This window comes from Schistocerca serialis, chromosome 1 (genome assembly GCF_023864345.2).
Source record: "Schistocerca serialis cubense isolate TAMUIC-IGC-003099 chromosome 1, iqSchSeri2.2, whole genome shotgun sequence".
NCBI lineage: Eukaryota > Metazoa > Arthropoda > Insecta > Orthoptera > Acrididae > Schistocerca > Schistocerca serialis.
The window spans coordinates 889,536,484-889,558,203 of NC_064638.1; the positions used below are offsets into that span (position 1 = coordinate 889,536,484).

The following is a 21,720-nucleotide window of genomic DNA, read 5'->3' on the forward strand; positions in this document are numbered from 1 at the left end:
TTCATTACAACCTATATATACTTTAGCGTTACAAACATTTCTACTTTCTCAGAAAATAGTAAAAATAGTTAAATATAATACTAAAAGCAAAAATAGCCTCTACGACGACTTCAACGACTTTATATTATGGTAGCGGGAGTACAGAAAAGAGTAAAATACATGGTTACACAAGTATTCTGCAACTCGCCAGAGCTTATCAGATATTTTGTACGTAATGTGGAAGGTTTGAAGACTGAACGGAAGATCTTTCTGTTAGGCAACCTCTTGTACTTCATCTTCAGCGAAAATATTGAAACTAGGCCTATTGTTTTAAGTTTGGCGTTTTATGAGTCATATTAGCACGGTTATACGCCTTTCGTAACGTTAAACCATTTCGTTGTATCGCACTTAAACAAAATGTACATATTCGACTTCTGTCGGCATACCAGAGATCCCTTGCCAACGGACCCGTGGGATACTAGTAATGTACCGGTAACGTAAGGAAGCATATCACAATACGCCTGACGCGTCTCATTCATCCAGCATATTCATCCATTGCTGATATTTGATATGTCAAAGATCTGAACACAGTTTTCGATCTGCATGTAAACGAGCTAAGCCATATGATCAAGTAAGCTGTCCGCAGGTGAAACAGATGTAAGCATAAGCCGTAAATGCAAAGTGGTTTAGTGGGCTAAGCCTTTATCAATGTCCAGCGCAATGTATCTGCCGAGCAAAGCCCCACGCGGTTGCTGCATCTACCGCTAGGGGCGCTGCTGTCCATACCGACTAGTGGCGCTGTCAGTCCACTGCGGCGGAATCGGGAAGTTCCTCGCTATAGCATCCCATTCTGTGGCGTTGCTAAAGCAGAAGGTTCCGATGCCGGTTCGTATTACGGTCACTGTTCATATAAATGTGATTTATCTCAAGATGAGATGAGAACGGAGAGGTTGCACGTTAACAAGCGAGATGGTTATGGCACTTAATTGGATTTGGGGTGAAGTTCAAGTTACCGGCCAGCCATTCTGATTCAGAATTTCTGCGGTGAGACAAATACCTTCCGACGAATGTCTGCAGGGATCATGAAAAATAAGGCCAAAGCGACTATCTTTCCCATTCTTCTACAACTTTAGCACCTGGTTATCCATAATGCCCTCGACGTCATCGGGCGTTAAACATATTCACTTCATTCTTTCTGTGGATTTTTTAAAATTTTGACTTACTTTTTTATTCATTTTTTAACGAAATGCCTACATGGTATGACTTTTTGGGAAGTGATGATGGCTGTTTATTTTTGTTGCTGTCATCATTATTGTTGCCAATGGAAAAGCTTCTTGACTGCAATTGGACTGTCGTTTCTGTGAGCTCCGTTGTAACTTCATCAGGTATGTCGCAGAACAGCTCCTCATTTTTCGTGTTTGTCAGAGAGGTTCTTTAAAGTGTAGGCACAAAGTATTTCTACACTGAACTCAGCCTTGAAAACTTAAATAAACTTATATAAAATAGTAAAAAACAACTTGTTTACTTCTAATCTTATTTTTCTGTATTTCGTTGAAAAATCTCGATACTTCAAATGGTTCAAATGGCTCTGAGCACTATGGGACTTAACTTCTGAGGCCATCAGTCCCCTGAACTTAGAACTAATTAAACCTAACGAACCTAAGGACATCACACACATTCATGCCCGAGGCAGGATTCGAACGTGCGACCGTAGCGGTAGCGCGGTTCCAGACTGTAGCGCCTAGAACCGCTCGGCCACTCCGGCCGGCAATTTCGATACTTTCTTCAGCTATTACGAAACAGGTAAATTTTGTTCTGGCACTAAAAAAAGAGATACAGATATTACAATACAACTTCCCTCCCTCTAAATTTCTTTGCATCCAGATGGTTAGTTCAAAAAATTAGGGTGAGCATGGCAATTGGGACTTGCCTCGTCACAAGAAACCCTGTCAGCCAGCCTCATTCTACCAGAGTGTAAATCCCGAGTCTTCACAACTACGCAGCAAAAGCGCAGCTATTTTACGTTCTTATTTTCAAAGATTCGGCATTCGCTTGTTCCGACATCAGGTTTCGATCCGTTTTCTTCTTGCGTTCTCCTTTCTTCGTGATTGTTATAGCTTCTTATTTTTCAGTAGTCAGTCCTAATAGAACAGTCTGTCTGTAGCGTATGGGCGGCAAATGAGAGGAACACAGTTGTCTAACGACGGGTCCGAGCACCAACCACGTGGTGGCTAAGTTCCATATCTCTGCGCTGCTGCTGGTGATTGTGGATTTAAGGAAACTAAACATCTAATGTCATCAGCCTCCTGTTAACCTCCCCCCCCCCCCCCCCCCCATGACGCAATCGGTGTACCTCGTATGTCAGCGTCGAGAGTAAATTATGTGCGATAGTGCAAAAAAGTTTTCCAAGGTTTGTGTAGAGTGTATCTGAGGCGGGACGTGGGTAGCTGCCTGTTATTCACCTAGTCGGATGTGCGAAACCACCTAACACCTTCGCTGGCTGGCACACCAGCCCTCGTGGTTAGTTCGCCGGTCGGATACGAACCGCGGCCAGCGCGCCTCCCCGTCGCGGAAAATGGCGCTTTAACGCTCACAGCGACCCTGGAGGTTTCCCAAACCTCTCAGCAGTGTCTCGTGTAGCGGAGGCTGATAGAGGGATTGGGACGCCACCCTTGGCAACGCTCCCATTACTAATCGGAAGCAGCACGCTGTGCGCCCAGGACGACTTTCACCCTCATCTGTTCCTTCCATTTAGTCAGTTTACCGGCGCAAGGACAGCGCACTAAACCAGTGATTACCACAGCTACACACACCATACCTGACAACAGGTGTGTCGGTGGCGATGATGTGCTCTTTATAACAATCACGCACGCTGTTGCCCCTTTAACTACTGAAGAGGCTGTAACTCCTCTTCAGGAACCATACGTAAATCCGGCCTCTCCACACGTATCCCTCCAATATAGTAACGCCTTCATTACAGCTATGTGTACATTTGAGGCACGCAAGCCATACCACCGCAGGGAGATCCGTGCCTCGAGCGGGCATATGATGATGATGCAAAATGGGCTTATTTCTGTCTGTCGATCGCTGTTTTTTATTTCAAAATGACCGGTTTCGGGCAATGTCGCTCATCTTCAGATCATGTCTCGCAGGTACAGAGCAACCAATTATAAATATGTCACAGTAAATACTGAAATTTCCGCTAAGGCTGTTTACTCTGTAACTATGAGATATGATCTGACCATGGGCGGCAGCTACCCGAAACCGGTAATTTTTAGATGGAAAACAGCGATCGACAAACAGAAAATAATACTTTTGTATAAATAACGGTCGCGGATGACTCCCTATGACAAGTATGTCCAGTGTTGATGAATATGGTAAATAATGATAATGCTAGTTTTGTTATTATGGCTATTATGCTTTCTAAGTGCGAAACTGCTGGGTCATTAACACCCACTTATAAAGAGGCGGTTGTAGCTAAAACCGATTAAAACTGCAACTGCCCGTTAAACCAAACAGGAACAAGAAACTAACACGGTGAACAGGAAATAAAAAACAACGAGGATGTAAGGAAAGACTTAAGAAATAGTACAATACTACACGACAAAAACGATGTAAAATAAGAGTAGATAAAAGTCATTATCAAATATTTGCATAAAATATTTAAGCAAGGACGCTACTACTGTTGTTGTGCGACCTACTGTAGGCTGCCACAGACTATCATAAATAAGCCCAACTACAGTAGTTTTCCTGTGTTACCTGTGCATTAGGATGTTGCATAACTATTGGCCGTTACCCCATTTCGATCGATTTTGCGCGCGCGCGCGCGCGCGCGCGTGCGTGTGTGTGTGTGTGTGTGAGTGTGTGTGTATGTGTGTGTGTCCGACCGGTGTCTTCCTAGATTCCCCTAGAAACAGGAAGCGGTTAACTATCTTGAAACCCAGTGAGGCTACATGAAGGGCCAGAAAACCTAAGGAACCTTTTTGTTTTACACAGTTACCCCCCTGTCTGTTACATATAAATAAACAGTAGTTACGACAAAACTGAATTTGTCGCGTTCAATTCTGGCCTTGTTCGCAATCTGTTAATTTGTAACGTCAAACAGAGGGCTGTGGTAGTAAAAACAAAAACAAAAAAGCAGATATATCACATAGCACTATAAAACGCAGTTTGTTCATAAAAGTTAATACTAAAAAACCACGAAACAAAAACATATCAATCACTGCTTCAATACGTTCTTGAACTTAGAAAAAACATGATTCTATCATTCATAATCAACTTTCCCAGTATCAATAATAACAGGAAACTCTTGCCTTTGATCATGATGCTATTGAGTACAAAATAACAACAATTTTATAAGTTAAGTGATCGACTAGTTATTACTTATAAAAGGAGTTTATATTTTGTAGGGATATAAAACACACAAAGGACTAACACTGACCGATATGCAGTTCTAATTATATGCAAATGAAACAAACAAACGAAGAGAAGTCATCGGCTCCCAATTTCGGTCTCACACATTCATTTATATTTCTTTCCTTACCAGTGCTATCAGTACCACCGTTAATCCTACCATTTACTACGTCATTTACGTACTGTGTATCAAAACTATCGAACCGTATGTTTCGTAGGTGGCAACTCTATATAGGACGTCTAAATAATAATGGCTAACCTAGACACTTCGCAACACTTCGCAACACAGCATTCAAAAGGGGACGCACAAACGAAGACAAGCGAGGGCTAGTAGAGATTCGTGCGTCTGTGAAAAGATCCATGCGCGAAGCATACAACAATCACCACCGTCACACCTTAGCAAAACATCTGGCAGAAATGGCTAAGCTGGTCTAATTCTTCCACTCAGTCCCTTGTTGACCAGTCTGGTGTAGCAGATCAAGATAGCAAAACGAAAGCCGAAGTTTTAAATTTCACGTTCAGGAAATCGTTCACGCAGGAGAACCGTACAAATATACCGTCATTTGACCATCGGACAGGCTCCCGTATGCACGATGCAGAAATAAGTGTACCTGGCGTAGAGAAACAACCTAAAGATTTGAAAACAAATGAATCACCAGGCCGCGTGGGATTAGCCGAGCGGTCTGAGGCGCTGCAGTCATGGATCGTGCGGCTAGTCCCGGCGGAGGTTCGAGTCCTCCCTCGGGCATGGGTGTGTGTATTTGTCCTTAGGATAATTTAGGTTGTGTGTAAGCTTAGGGACTGATGGCCTTAGCAGTTAAGTCCCATAAGATTTCACACACATTTGAATCACCAGGTGCGGATGGAATCCCAGATAGATTATACAATGAGTACTGTACGGCATTGGCCCCTTACCTAGCATACATTTATCGTGAATCTCTCCCCCAGCAAAAAGTCCCAAACGACTGCAAAAAATCGCAGGTGCCTCTAGTATATAAGAAAGGTTAAAGAACGGACCCGCAAAGTTACAGACCAATATCCCTAATTTCTGTTTGCGGCAGTATCCTTGAACACATTCTCAGTTCGAATATAATAAATTTTCTTGGGGTTAAGCAGCTTACCACACTGGAATCGCATTTGGGAGGACGACGGTTCAATCCCACGTCCGGCCATCCTGATTTAGGTTTTCCGTGATTTCCCTAAATCACTCCAGGAAAATGCCGGGATGGCTCCTTTGAAAGGGAACGGCCGACTTTCCAGTCCTTCCCTAATCCGATGAGACCGATGACCTCGCTGTTGTCCGCAGCTCGTGGTCGGGCGGTTGCGTTCTCGCCTCCCGCGCCCGGGTTCCCGGGTTCGATTCCCGGCGGGGTCAGGGATTTTCTCTGCCTCGTGATGACTGGGTGTTGTGTGATGTCCTTGGGTTAGTTAGGTTTAAGTAGTTCTAAGTTCTAGGGGACTGATGACCATAGATGTTAAGTCCCATAGTGCTCAGAGCCATTTTGAACCTCGCTGTTTGGTCTCTTCCCCCAAAACAATCCAATCCAAATTAAGCAGCTTACGTCCACGAATTACCATGGTTTCAGAAAGCATCACTCGTGCGAAACTCAGCTTGCGCTTTTCTCACATGAAATACTGAGAACTATGGATGAAGGGCAACAGGCAGATTCCATAAACCTTGATTTCCGGAAAGCATTTGACACTGTGCCCCATTGAAGGCTGTTAATGGAGGTACTAGCATATGGAATAAGTTCACAGGTATGTGGGTGGCTCGAAGACTTCTTAAATAACAGAACCTAGTATGTTGTCCTAGACGGCGAGTGTTCATCAGAGATAAGAGTATCGTCAGGAGTACCCCAGGGAAGTGAGATAGGACCGCTGTTGTTCTCTGTACACAGAAATGATTTGAGGGACAGGGTGGGCAGCAGTTTGCTGTTGTTTGCTGATGATGCCGTGGTGTTCGGTAAGGTGTCTTAATTGAATGACTGTAGCGGATACAAGAGGACTTAGACAAAATTTCCAGTTGGTGCTATGAATGGCAGCTAGCCCTAAATGCGGAAAAATATAAGTCAATGCAGATGAGTAGAAAGAACAAACCTATAATGTTCGGATACAGTATTACTAGTTTCCAACTTGACACAGTTAAGTCGTTTAAATATCTGGGCGTAACGTTGTATAAGGTTATGAGGTGGAAAGCGCAAGCGAAAACTGTGCTGGGGAAAGCAAATGGTCGACTTCGGTTTAGTGAGAGAATTTTAGGAAAGAGTGGTTCACCTGCAAAGGAGACCGCATATAGGACGCTAGTGCAACCTATTCTTGAGTGAGTACTGTTCGGTGTTTGGGATTCGCACCATGTCGGATTGAAGTAAGACATCGAAGCAATTTAAAGGAGGGCTGCTACATTTGTTACCGGTAGGTTCGAATAATACGTAAGTGTTACGGAGGTGCTTCGGAAACTCAAATGGGAATCTCTGGAGGGAAGGCGGCGTTATTTTCGGGAAACACTATTAAGAAAATTTAGAGAACCGGCATTTGAAGCTGACTGCCGAACGATTCTACTACCGCCAACATACATCGTGCGTAAGGACCACGAAGATAAGTTACGAGAAATTAGGGCTTATACGGAGGCGCACCGACAGTCGTTTTTCCCTCGCTCTATTTGCGGGTGAAACAGGAGGGGAAATGACAAGCAGTAGTACAGCGTACCCTCCGCCACGCACCTAATAGTGGCTTGCGGAGTATCTATGTAGATGTAGATGTAGACATAGATTGAGTCGAAATGCAACATATTAGAGCTTAATTATATCTGCAAAGAAGAATGGTTCAAATGGCTCTGAGCACTATGGGACTTAACTTCTTAGGTCATCAGTCCCCTAGAACTTAGAACTACTTAAACCTAACTAACCTAAGGACATCACACACATCCATGCCCGAGGCAGGATTCGAACCTGCGACCGTAGCGATCGCACGGTTCCAGACTGTAGCGCCCAGAACCGCTCGGCCACTCCGGCCGGCTGCAAGGAAGACGAAAATAGTGGCTTTCAAAGGAAAGAATTCACTCAGATCGAAAATAATAATAAATGAGAAAATTTTAGAACAAGTATACCATTTGAGCTAACTGGAATGTGATAGTAGTTTTAACTACGGCAAAGACATTGAGAAGAAGTAGATATCTGTGGAACAACTAGAAAAATTTTGGGAAGGATAACAAGAAAAGAAGCAGAAATAAACTTCTATAAAGTCATGGCTGCAGCTACTTCTCTATATAGCTAGTTCCGAATCATGGCCAGTAACAAAAAAAAAAAAGAAAAAAAGTCACGTATACAAGACATATGTAAGAGGTTGCAATAAAATGGACAAAATAAAGAATGAAACAATAAGACCAGTTTTTAAAATCTTTTTACTTAATATCAAGATAGAAGAGAATAAAATGAAATGGAAGGGTCATGTTGAGAGAGTGACAGAAAACAAACTGCCACAAAAGATAATGAATTATCGGACGGCTGGAAAGAAAGAACTAGGTAGACCTCGTAAGAGATGGATGGATGGATGAGAGAGAGCAGGGTAGGTGATTACATGACGACGGTGTGGTAAGGTGTGGCGAGGGGTTGGCACGCTGTTCTGCGGTCTGCCTGTGCTCTGTGTACGGTTCTCACGGGAGACGCCTGCTTCCCCCCTCCCCCTCCCCTTTCCCTCCCCACCCCCTCCCCCCAGTTCCTCTCGCAGCATCTGATAAACGCCGCTCTTGTGCCACGCGAGACTTTTTCTTCGGCCCTACATCTCTCATGCAGTCTGACAGTTTTCTTCCTTCTTGTTCCAGTATCTTCTGGGATACGTCGCCTTCCAGTTTTTTCGACTGTGCGCCCTTCTGCTACTGACGCATTTAAAGTTTCCGTCATACACTTTTACAGTGAGCAGCGCTGATGTAGCATCGCAGGCATAAACACATCTGACAGAATAAAAATGTACTGATAACAGTTGCGCGTTTAGGTAGCCCTGTTTCTTGCTAACAGCGCCGGTGCAGATACTGATCTCGACTAAGCGCCTGAAATACAAAAATCTCGCAAAAACAGTGATAGGGTAACACTGAACAAATATGCAACAAATATCTAACACGAGAGAATATTAGACTCTCCGGGAATTTTCTCGCAAACTAAACTTTTGGTAAAGCACTTTTTAAGTCATCTCGCTCACGGAACTGCAGAGACATCAAATAAATAGCAGCGAATATGATCTTACTCGTGATTCAGATATGATGGTATCAGTCTGAGAGATACCCGTTTTTCCTGAATTTCTTGTTTTGGGTTCACATACGATGTAGTCTCGTATTCTCCTCGCCGTAATTTTATAACATATTAATAATACAAACCATTTTAACGCTCTTTCAAGATGACGATGACGACGACGATGACGATGATGATGATGATATATTTAAACTGTTCAGCAGCATGGTCAACAGCAGCATTTTTGGATATCAACGTACTCTTCTCGTGGTTTGAAATATGTCTGCTTTCTCATGCGAAACTGCTGCGACAATAATTGCCTAAGAATATGTGTTAGCAGCTTTCTTCACATTTCTGGCTTTGTAGACGCAAATATGCTGCTCCTATCTTTTAAAATCCCCTATCATTCGGAAAAGTGCCCTTATGACACACTGCCCCTTATGTGGGCTGCTTATTAGTTAGACAAAAAAACATGGGCCGAGCCAACCATCTGAAGCTCATTGACATCCTCCCTAAAACTTTTCAGGTGGGCGGCCTGACTTGTCGAAGATTTGAAAATTCTTTGTCGCAGTTGTCGCTCTCAGTTGGGATAGTAGACAAGTCAGCAGACAAGGAGACGACTGCCTTTATGTCAGGATACGAAACACATGTAGTGAAAATGATATATCACAACTATGTATCGATGGATCACCAGGCCAGAGGAGGAAATTTTCAATCAATGGACAGCACCATGTCTGTCCCATCCGCGTGATCGATTTGATCAAGTGCACTTCTTGTTTAGGACAAATAGGAGTTCGCCACTCACTAATATCGTTTCTGAAACACTCTTAAGATACTAGGTCCTCAAATAAGTAAAACAACATAACCTAGATGGATGTAACAACATAAAATTCAATTAAAGGAAGACAAAAACAAAATTGTAGAAACCATACAGCCAACATGAGCGATGCAGCGGGCGTTAAGCTACATAATCTAGTAGTCAGTCATCCCTGCCGACGCACGCCACGTGAACATTGCAGTCCTGATACATTATAATCACTGCATATCATCACTAGTATTTATCAGCAGTCACCCCGAAAACTCGTCTAATTGCTAGTACGACAAATATCTGACATATATCGGCTGAAACGCATTTTTTGGGAACTCACGAATGGCAAGTCGAGTGTAAGCATTCTAATGCTTCATTTCTCCAAAAGCTCAGGCGTCCATGCTTTTATCAAATGAAATATTGTTTTCACATTTTGTTAAACACAGTATACTCTCATATGAGTGACATGCATTTTATTCGAGATTTTTAGCGTCAGCCACAATATCCTACAAAATGAAATTCATAAGTGTTACTGCTTCATTATGCGAATTTAAAAATAAATAGAAAAGTATGCCGGAAAGATAATATTCTGTGATATAAGACAAAGTGGGTAAGCGTGAGAGCCGGCCGGGGTGGCCGAGCGGTTCTAGGCGCTACAGTCTGGAACCGCGTGACCACTACGGTCGCAGGTTCGAATCCTGCCTCGGGCGTGGATGTGTGTGATGTCCTTAGGTTAGTTAGGTTTAAGTAGTTCTAAGTTCTAGGGGACTGATGACCTCAGAAGTTAAGTCCCATAGTGCTGAGAGCCAATTGAACCATTTTTTTAAATGTTGCGAGTTCAGACCTAAGTCGGTCCAAGGATTTCTTCCGTTAGTTAACGCTTGCAATGTAAAAAGTACCAAATTGGAGGTCGGTTTCTAGCCCCCGTTAAAAGCATGCGACAATGTAACTGGCTGGGTAAGGCATTCTACAGATCGCAGGATGGCAACATATGGAACAGGGTCCAGTCTAGTAAAGCACTGTGGTGTTCAATACTGTTTTCAGGTTTAGGACAGCTTCATCTTTATAATTAGGTATATATACTTTGCTGCCAAGTCATTCGCTGGAACACGAATCATTGTACGGACACGTTAGTATCATATACTGAAGTACTCTGCTAGAGACCCATTACGGTTCTCGGCGTAGTGTTGTGTGGTGTATTTTGTATTGCGTGGACAGCTTCAATGAGCTGTCTCACAGTTTTCACTTATATCTCTGTCGTTATCGATAAAAGCGGTTTGTAAGAAACGAAGGCCCGCATCTCGTGGTCGTGCGGTAGCGTTCTCGCTTCCCACGCCTGGGTTCCGGGGTTCGATTCCCGGCGGGGTCAGGGATTTTCTCTGACTCGTGATGGCTGGGTGTTGTGTGCTGTCCTTAGGTTGGTTAGGTTTAAGTAGTTCTAAGTTCTAGGGGACTGATGACCATAGATGTTAAGTCCCATAGTGCTCAGAGCCATTTGAACCATTTTTTAAGAAACGAAGAAGTTAAAGCGGATGCCGTAGATACCTCACACTTTACCAAAGGCAAGTGCCACACCGACCGGTGACAGAAATCGTACGCCACCATTTCTCTTCCTCTTGCCGGCCAAATACTCTCGATGAAAATTTCTTAATCATCAGTATACCACCACACTACCTGCTTTCCCACAGTTCGGCTCTACGTTATGGATCTTGGGTACTGAGACATAAAATACAAATGGATAAATGTAACTTTAAGTGAAGAAGTACAGTAGCGATCAACACGAAGAATGGTTCCCTGTCTATCGTGTTTTATTAGGTGCGATTCTTCACCTGATATCGTTTTTGCCTCCTTAAAGATGTTTGTAATCTCTGTTCACCCATACTAATAGTGGCCAATGGGTTTTCGTAACTTCATTTACCACCGGGATACAGGTATAAACATTGATTTTTTTTAAAAGTAAGTAAATAAAAAAACTGGAAATATGGCTTTTATACTTACCAGAATGTGTATGAAACAAACTCAGTGATAGAACCCATTTGTAGGTATGACCAAGAAATTACGGAGTGGAGATATATTGAAAATGGGAATTTTTGTGCTGGAATTGCGCACCGCCCGAAAGTTTACTCCACACTGTCGAGAGTGGCGTAAACATCGAGTATCTCTGGCCTCGGAGCCGCTAGTTACCATAGAGAATGGAATAAATAGAAAGACCAACACCTTCTGGGTCAATTTTTATTTTACTTGATAACCTGTTTCGACTGATTATTTTACCTCATCCTCACATCCATTAACTGCTAAAATGGAAAGAAAAGAGGACACGATGGCAAAGATAGTAGCAAAGTGACGAGAAAATATAAACAGTGGCAATTTGCAAATCTTACCGAAAGCGCTGGTCCCCAGTTCACAAAGATTCAGCTAAAACCACCAAAGTTTAAAATTACATGTGTATATGTAATTTTAAACTTTATTTTTCTTAGGTTTTTCCTTTAAACTGTTAGCTTATTGCGAAAGTGTTTTTTAGTATATAAGGACGCAGAAGCCGCATCAAAATGTACGTGTAACTTCCTTGGTAGTTCAGTTTCCATAAATTAAGCAGTTTAAACTGTATCTTTGCTAATTCACAATTTGCAGTTTGCGGTAATTCAGTATGACCTACTTCGCACTGTTTTATTTTTATTTTGCATACTGCCACTGTTGCATTTTTATGTCACTTTTCGACTGTCTTTGTTCTGTCGCACACCCTTTTGTTTCCATTTTAGCATTTAATGGATCGGAGGATGACCTAAAAATATGGGTAGAAACAGTTTAGCAAACAAAATAAAAGAGTGACCTAGACGAGTCCACTCTTTCTATGCACTGGAAGTGGTCATGGTGCCCTGCGACCGTTATCTCTTCTATTATAAACTGAATAAAGTTCCGGAGGCACACGATTCAAACAGCGGCAACAACATCATAGAGACCACCCCGTTTTGTGTAATACATTAAATGAATTGGCAATTACGAATGAGGACAACCATCAGCTGTAGAATGGAATGACGACAAGAAAATTTGTGCCGGATCGGGACTCGAACTCGGATTTCCCACTTAAATTTTATGTATTTCCACTCTTTACTGTCATGACACAGTTCCTTTTTTTTTTAAAGAAAAAATGTCGATGCCGGTATCCCACTGATTAACAGTCGCAATACCAAGAGAGGGTCCTAGTTAGGTACTTTATGTTTCAAAATTTTGAAAAAATATTTATTTTTTATATTTTAATCTTCTACAAGATTCCTTAAGTGTTTTAAATTTTTCAGTGAAACTTAACCCACAAATTTAAGTGCCAGTAGTACAAGTAACTTTTCACGATAAACGTCGTATTCGATGCTTTCAGATTCAGGACCCGACTTACACATCAATATCTCTTTATGGTGGTCATAAAGTACCACGCCCTTGGTATTACATGTTGCTGAAAGTGCATTGGTGTTCTAAAAGTGTGCTAAAAGATATTTTCACTCTCTGAACGCCACAAACACGCTACAACCATTCTGAAAAGAATGTTGTTAATATCAGTCAACAACAGTTAACAAATTTGAAATTCTTCCAATCCATATGTGGCATACAGCAAAAAATGGTTCAAATGGCTCTGAGCACTATGGGACTCAACTGCTGAGGTCATTAGTCCCCTAGAACTTAGAACTAGTTAAACCTAACTAACCTAAAGACATCACAAACATCCATGCCCGAGGCAGGATTCGAACCTGCGACCGTAGCGGTCTTGCGGTTCCAGACTGCAGCGCCTTTAACCGCACGGCCACTTCGGCCGGCGGCATACAGCAAACCAGTGCTTAACAGTATTGGTTAAAAACAGTCTTGGTTGCAATTTTAGTTTTTATTTTATTTTTAAACTACGCGTTTCGCCTTATTTAGGCATCTTCAGGTTATCTTAGTTTGATATTTCTTAGAACGATCCTTTAGTCAGTGTAGCCAAAAGATATCGTCGAAACTATCAGGCCAACATCGCCTTCGTTAAACTCAGTAAAAACTTTTCTAGATGGACGCGAGTGACTCCAAGACCTGCATAACGCGTTCCCGGTCACAGGAGCGAGTAACAGAATAGAAAAGGTTTTACTGAGTTTAACGAAGGCGATGTTGGCCTGGTATATTCGACGACGCCCTTTGGCTACACTGACTAAAGGATCCTTCTAAGAAATATCAAATTAAGATAACCTGAAGATGCCTAAATAAGGCGAAGCGCATAGTTGAAAAATAAAAAACTAAAATTGCGACCAAGACCGTTTTTAACCAATACTAACAAATTTCATGTTTTTTTTGTAAATTTTATTAGGGTGGAAATAAAGTCAACCTCCTCCCCCTCCCCTTGGTAACAAACGTTACTGAAAATATGTTGGTGTTGGGAGTGTTAATGAAGTTGCAAAGCCGCGCGTGATTTGCCGAGCGGTCTAGGGCGCTGCAGTCATGGACTGTGCGGCTGATCCCGACGGAGGTTAGAGTCCTCCCCCGGGCATGGTTGTGTTTGTCCTTAGGATAATTTAGGTTAAGTAGTGTGTAAGCTTAGGAACTGATGACCTTAGCAGTTAAGTCCCATAACATTTCACACACATTTAAACATTTTTGAAGTTGCAAAAACTGGTTGGTCCACCTTTCATGCCCATTTCTAAACTACATTAAATATAGATGTATATATGTGTACATGTGATATGTGTGCTGGACAGTGAGTGACGGGTGCCTTTTTGTGTGTTGACAGCAAAACTACCTGATGCGCTACGGCTACCTGCCTCAGTCGGACAAGGAGACGGGCAACCTGCGCACCGAGGAGCAGCTCCGAGACGCGCTGCGCGAACTGCAGGTGAGTCATTCTGCTGTCTGTCCAATGTCTGCAGCGTCAGGCGCCGCTAGGACAGGGGGGATAATAAGCAAAAGTTAGGCACACTACTCCGTGGGAAGTGTTTGCCGTCCTATGTTCAACCGGCAAGCAAAATGGGAATACACTTCAACATAATAGTTGTCTAGTACACAACCACACTCAAGCGGCAGCACTAGAGAAATTTACAAGGCCAGAAAAAAAAAAACATGAAGCACCCAGCAGGGGAGGAGAAAACGAAATGAGAGTTCACGGATAAGAGCTTATGTGATGTTATTTCAATAATTACAAATTCGAGTCAAATTACCAAAGAACTTGGCTTTATAAACACACTTATCAGTACGACGTTGCACCCTCGCTGGCCTGGATCCATGCCATGATTCGTTTGGGAATGGTGTAGTAAATCCGTTGCACCCCCTTCTGCAGCAAGATGGTCTAAACTGTTGTAACTGGTCACTGGTGTCCTGCATACTGGCACCGGGACGGAGTTGACATCCGAACTCTTCTCGCACATCTTATATCGAGGACAGGCATAGGGAGTACCTCAACATCACGCAGACAGGCCGTAGAGCCAAATGCGGACGAGCATTGTCTTGCTGAAAAATAACACCATGATACTGTCGCTTGAGAGGTAACGCATGACCTGTCTGTGCCACTAGACTTCCCTCATTCACTAGCAGCAGTGGTCACACCCGACGGGTCCCCACACAACCACGCCAGGCGTAACACAGTTGTGCCTCTCGAATACACTGGAGTAACGGGACCCCTTCCCAGGTCGCCTCCGTAATCGCCGACGATGGTCAGCCGAGGTAGTGCAGAATTGAACAGATTGCGATGTCATACATAGAAGGTCCATGCTTCCAAGTCATGGCATCACTCTAGACGGCAGGCGCTGATGTGAATGGGTCATGATGTGCTTGGTGCACACTGCGGCCATCTTCTCTTGTTGTGATCAGACGTGGTCGACCGGTACCTTGACGATGAGTATGCCTGCCCTCACGGTCCCGTGGAGTCCAACATCGGGCCACTGTCACATCTACATGCACTATATATCCAGATACAGCACTAATATACAATCTGGCCAGCTGGAGATCCACAATGAGGCCCTTTTCAAACTCTGTCAGATGCGGATAACGCTGCCTCACACGGGTACGTGGCATCCCCGTTTTATTCACAGTGATCACGCAGCATCTGACGCTGTTCACGGCCATTTTATAGCCTACCAAACCTGGTAACAACACTAAACATGGACAATACTAATGCACTCTGGTGGCCGTTGTTCTTGTTACATAGAGGTTTGCAACGTGGCGATGGCGTCTACTTGTACAAAGTCATTTTTACCGTATGTTCTAGATGCTTCCCTTTTTTCACCAGGCAATGTATCTGAGTTTTTCAATTTTTTTCAGAAGTTTTCAGTGTCCACAATGAAACTAACTTTTTTCACTGTGCGAAGCTGCAATGTAGATATATTGTGAAGAATGCGCCACAAGAGTCGGCGGGGGGGGGGGGGGGGGCGGCGGGGGCGGACGGGGAGGGTTTATCTTGCCTCCTGGAACCAGGATATCACACACGGAATGGCTCCGCAGAAGGGTCTCCAAGCTCCATCCTCTGGCCAGACGGGTCAGAGGTACACCTGGCGCTTATTATTGACTTGCTACAGGATAACAGATACTTTCACAATAACGGCGCTCCTCAAAAAGAGTACGCTACTGACAAACTGACAATCCATCTAGACACGGAGCTTGCAGGTATAGGAGAAGCTACGAAGGTTGCCCAGAAAGTAAGGCACCGCAATTTTTTCTTCAACAATTGTCTAACGCACTGCTTTCCGGAGTGGGAAGGAGCGCCTGGTCCCCGGTATGAACCCGCCCGGCGGACTTGTGTCGAGGTCCGGTGAGCCGGCCAGTCTGTGGATGGTTTTTAGGCGGTTTTCCATCTGCCTCGGCGAATGCGGGCTGGATCCCCTTATTCCACCTCAGCTACACTACGTCGGCGATAGCTGCGCAAACAAGTCTCCGCGTACGCGTACACCACTATCACTCTACCAGGCAAACATAGGGGTTACACTCGTCTGGTGTGAGACGTTCCTTGGGGGGGGGGGGTCCACCGGGAACCGAACAGCACAATAACCCTCGGTTCGGTGTGGGGCTGCAGTGGGGTGAAGTGGACTGCGGTAATCGTCGTGGGGTTGTGGACCACTGCGGCTTCAGTGGGGACGGAGCATGTCCGTCGTTTCTAGGTCCCCGGTTAACATACAACATACAACATGGTGTTTTAGCTTCATATCCTGTTTTTCCACGTAATCTCCATCCCGTGTATGGTCTTCCTGCAGCGTGAAACAGGGGCGTGTATGCCCTGTCGGTACCAATCCTTGTCCTGGTGGCGGAGCCACTGCTTCACTGTGGATCACCTCCTCATCCTCCTCAAAATGTCTTCCACGAATGCGACTGTCCTCGCGAATCAACGTCAGCTCGCTGCAACATGTCAGGTGTGACAGCCGTGGATGGTCTCCCCGACCGCTGCAAATCGTGGAGCTCCACCGAACAGCCTTCTGATGACCTCGCCCACAGACTAACTGTACTTCTGTTGACAGCAGATGCTCCATAGACTTTGCACAGCGTTTGTGAATATTCCCCACAGTTTCTTTCTCTGCAGTGAGAAGTTCAACGATGGCACGTTGCTTGTAATGTACAGCACCTACAGACACCATTTTGAAACTGTCCTGTAGTTACGCTATCTGTCGGAAGTGACGGAAACTTGGCACGCTCACTCAGGAGACTTCAGGTAATACATACGCAACGTTTGGCATTCGCAGAATTATTTTCGGCTGAGAAAAAAAATGCGGTGTATTAATATCCGGGCAACCCTCGTACGTTAACGCTGTGTCGCTTTCAGAGAGGACATTCCTTACCAAGAAATTTTTGTGCCTTGCAGCGTGGCAGAAGAGGGCAACTTAAACGTATTAGCAAATAATTTTATTGACAAGAGGAATACTCTAAACTAGATAATGAGACTCCAGAACATAGACACAACAAACTTCAGAGAAAACTTGTTCAGGGGAGAAACTTCACTGCTAAGTCTGGTGTGCAGTCCTTCAGCATCTGCTGGTAGGTCAGACAAGACACTGCTAATGTGGCTCCCACCGGCCACGTCGCATAACAATCTCTCCCTGTTCAAGCCCTCAGTCACGGCCGCTCACAGGGGCGGCTCTTCTCCAGAGCGTTGCGTGGCCGTGGGCAAACAGCCGAAGCACCGCTAGACTGGTATCTGCCAGTAAACAACATGCTCTTCAGCACTACCACTATCCCTACCGATGTTCTGCTTGTCCCTGTGCAATAACTAGAACCCCGGACGAACAAACATGAGATTTTCATTAAATTGCAGTTGTTTCAAAGAAAATGCCTTTTTCTTGCTGCACAATTGCAATTTATATACAGCTGCTGCGAAAATGGCCACTACAAGAAGCGTGATTTTCATTAATGTTATGAGTAAGTTATGTTTTTTATTTTAGTTTTAACATCGAAAGGAATATGCTGTTTTGCAATTGTGTTTCGTAAAGGCTAACTGTGATCAAAAACAGGAGATTTTTTGAAAATAAAATGATTTTGTTGTACATTATTTACATTTCACCAACTGGCGCACCTTGTCCAAATGGTTCAAATGGCTCTGAGCACTATGGGACTCAACTGCTGTGGTCGTAAGTCCCCTAGAACTTAGAACTACTTAAACCTAACTAACCTAAGGACATCACACACATCCATGCCCGAGGCAGGATTCGAACCTGCGACCGTAGTGGTCGTACGGTTCCAGACTGTAGCGCCTCTAACCGCTCGACCACTCCGGCCGGCCGCACCTTGTCCGTTTCATTACTATAAACACGAAGTACCACCGTTAAGTGTGATTATGTTAAAAGTAATAACTTTGATTGAAATTAGTTTGGCCGGGCAGTTCTAGGCGCTTCAGTCTGGAACCGCGAGACCGCTACGGTCGCAGATTCGAATCCTGCCTCGGGCATGGATGTGTGTGATGTCCTTAGGTTAGATAGGTTTAAGTAGTTCTAAGTTATAGGGGACTGATGACCTGAGATGTTAAGTCCCATAGTGCTCAGAGCCATTTGTGTTACCAAAATTGCAGAATTTATCGCCTCGCAGTCCTCGTACCCGACATACTTTTGTGTCTTGCTGGTTGCCTTGAACACAGGCGTTACCCACACCCAAGCCAACATCGCTGTCTTCATTGAAAACGCGAGTACCGTGTGTGTCTTACCAAGACTAGTGTTTCTGGAGACGATGCGAACATTTTACAGAAGGTGGTGGCCCAATCGTATTCGGGAGGACAGCGCTTCAAATCCCCGTCCAGCCATTCAGATTTAGGTTTTCCGTGATATTTCTAAATGGTGGAATGGTTCCTTTGAAAGGGACATGGGCGGATTCCATTGACCATCCTTCACGAACTTGAGCTTCGTCTTTAATGACTTGGTGGTCTACGACGTCTATAATCTTCCTTCCTTTTCAAACTATTTAGATTTAACAACAATGTAGTGACAGACCGTGCACGAACTACACAATATGAACAGAGTGCGACGAACTCGTGATTAAACACTTTTCTATACGAGCTCTGATTCATATTCTGCGAAATACATATAAGCCCTTTCCACTGTCGTCGTACGAGTAATAACTCGCTCATGTCACACATCATATGTAGATGTGTCCCTTCAGAGATACATTTTTACTCGCGCCGTTCCCAGTACGCCGACACTCCTTCAGTGCCTGACAAAGAATCTTTTTCTGGTTTGCGTCTACAGTCACCAGCTGGCGATATCACATGTACGTTTTTATTTAAAACAAGCTCAAGTGTCAAGTGGCTTACAGAATAGTCACAAACCAATATATCATACTACTGCAGCTTTCCGCAGATATGTTACGTTACACTGTTCAACGCGTTTTAATATGCACAGCGAGCAGTTCGTGTAGCTTAATGCACAGCGCACTGGTCTGCGAGACAGGGAAGTTAACCAGGGTCTAATCGTCGTCAATCAGGTACATTGGCCAAACAGAGAATGGTTATTAGGAACCTTAATTTCCACCTCTTAAAATACGACATAGAAACAGTTAAAGTATAATAACACACACAATAAAATTTACACGATTCCGAGGCAGATGTCGAGCAGGACTTGCCTATAGGGAGAAGAAGGGCGTCCGACGGTGGAAGTAAAATAAAATAACTTTGCCATATCATGAGAACAGCAGGTTCCGTATGATGTAATAAATGCTTGGAAAGAAAGAATGATTTTTATGAAACCAACGATTTCGTGCATGTTCGTCAACAGCCCTTCTGAACAGAGGTTCTAAGCTTGTTCTGAAACACCAGCAGATGGCTTCTACTATGTTTCATGCAGAGACCTGATACGCCAACTTCTGATTCGCGAATATAAAGGCGGTTCGAGGTTGGGGGCGGTGAAGTGGGAGGCAGAGAAGTGACAATATCCTTACAGTATTGCGTCGATATATTCCAAACTTTATGAGATCTAGGGGAGCGCAGTGCATTATATCCTGTGCACAAAGCGAGCACCCTTAGGTGATGGTGCTCGGGGGAGGACTGTTCCGACCACCGGCTACTACACAGCTGGGCACAACGAGCGTGTCCTAGAGGCGAGGCCGTCTATCAAGCTAGTTCCCAATAGACAGTAAACTCCTCGCCTCATTAAAATCCGATTCATATGTAAAACATACTCGGTTTTCTTGCCGCGTCAATTCGGGATAAAATCTCAAGCTTTCACGATTACCTCCGTCCGTAGTTTCTTGCCGCGTCAATTCGGGATTATATCTCAAGCTTTCGACGATTATCTCCATCGTCATCGTCAAGAGCAACTGACTGTCTTGACTGCTGCTGTTCGATGAAACAAAAATTTGTCCCATGCCTCCACGTACTGGAATTCTGTTATTAAGGAGGCTGTTGAAATAAGAATGAGCCAAAAGAACTTTAACCAAAATAGCGGATACCATATGAGCTGTGCATGGAAACGAGAGCTTGATGCAGAGAAGCAGCAGAGACGTTCCTTCCAAGGTTTACGTTCCAACGGAAGCGGCGGCGCCACCGGCACTCACACTGACACCGTCTGCGATAGCAGTACGTAATCGCCGACCAATCACAAGCCGACCAATCAGAAGCCGTCCATGGGCTATAAAAAAAAAAAAAGGCTACCACAGCAGCAGTGGAGACAGTCAGTTTCTCCTGACGATGACGATGGAGATAATCGTCGAAAGCTTGAGATATAATCCCGAATTGACGCGGCAAGAAAGCCTAGAATGTTTTTACATATAAGTGCCGTCGCGAAAGACTTTGTTCCCACAATCCGATTCAGATGATAGCTTCTTCCAGCTCTGAACCCTTCAGCCTAAGAAATCAGTGAAAAGCAATTATTTAACGTAAGCACACTGGACAAAAATTCACTCCGATCAGACATCGTGTTAAAACCCTGTAACACTGTCTCTAGCAGCCGGCCGGTGTGGCCGAGCGGTTCTAGGCGCTTCAGTCTGGAACCGCGCGACCGCTACGGTGGCAGGTTCGACTCCTGCCTCGAGCATGGATGAGTGTGATGTCCTTAGGTTAGTTAGGTTTAAGTAGTTCTAAGTTCTAGGGGACTGATGACCTCAGAAGTCCCATAGTGCTCAGAGCCATTTTTGAACTGTCTCTGGCTTTGATAATAAACACAGTTCGACGAGCGAGACAGTATACAGGTTCCTTCAACTGAAGCCATTCATCGATTGTTAGATATCAAAGAGACTCCAAATTGGGAGGATTTTCATTCCCACGTTTCACTTCGTATTCCAAATAGTCCCAGATATTTACTACATGATTACGATACGGTGAATATCAGGCATGCATGAGGTTTATAATAGCATGCATGAGGTTTTTCAAACCAGAAACGTATGCTTTCAGCCTTCTGAACACGGCTGTTGTCATCTTGGAAGAGAGCAGTACCTACAGCATATTCATCATGAAGACGTCGAAGGTTGGACGATCTCTGGTGACCGAGAGACTTGCAGTAAGCATCATGGTTCACGTTCACAGTGAGCTGAATGAGAATGCCAAATTCATGTTACGAAAAACGCCCCCAAAACATAAGAAAACTACCTCCGGTCTGAGCTACACCCTCGACGTCCACTGCGGGGTAAGCACTTCATCGGGTCGACGGTGTACTGCACGCCTTGAATCTCTTGCAAAAGGGTAGAAAACTGCGCATCATCGGATCACGCCACACGCCTTCGGTCAGTTTCTGTGTTGTTGGCTCAAGGAAGAAATGCAACATTAGGTTTTGCTGTGAGCACAAAATTTCCATTACATCCAATTTCCTTCGGATAGGGTTTCAAACCGATAGTCGTTGAGATAGCGTGACACCCGTCTCTCTTCCCAGTCGTTTAGGATCTTTT

The 21,720-nt window shown here is 44.2% G+C and overlaps 1 protein-coding gene across 1 annotated transcript in view; it reads left to right on the forward strand.

The window, feature by feature from the left end:
• The window catches only part of LOC126411284 (matrix metalloproteinase-2-like), an 857,544-nt gene that overhangs the window by 523,044 nt on the left and 312,780 nt on the right, over window positions 1–21,720 (forward strand). The window contains exon 2 of the mRNA XM_050081353.1: window positions 14,171–14,272. Within this exon, the coding sequence (XP_049937310.1) occupies window positions 14,171–14,272 (102 nt within the window). The remainder of the gene's footprint in view (window positions 1–14,170; window positions 14,273–21,720) is intronic.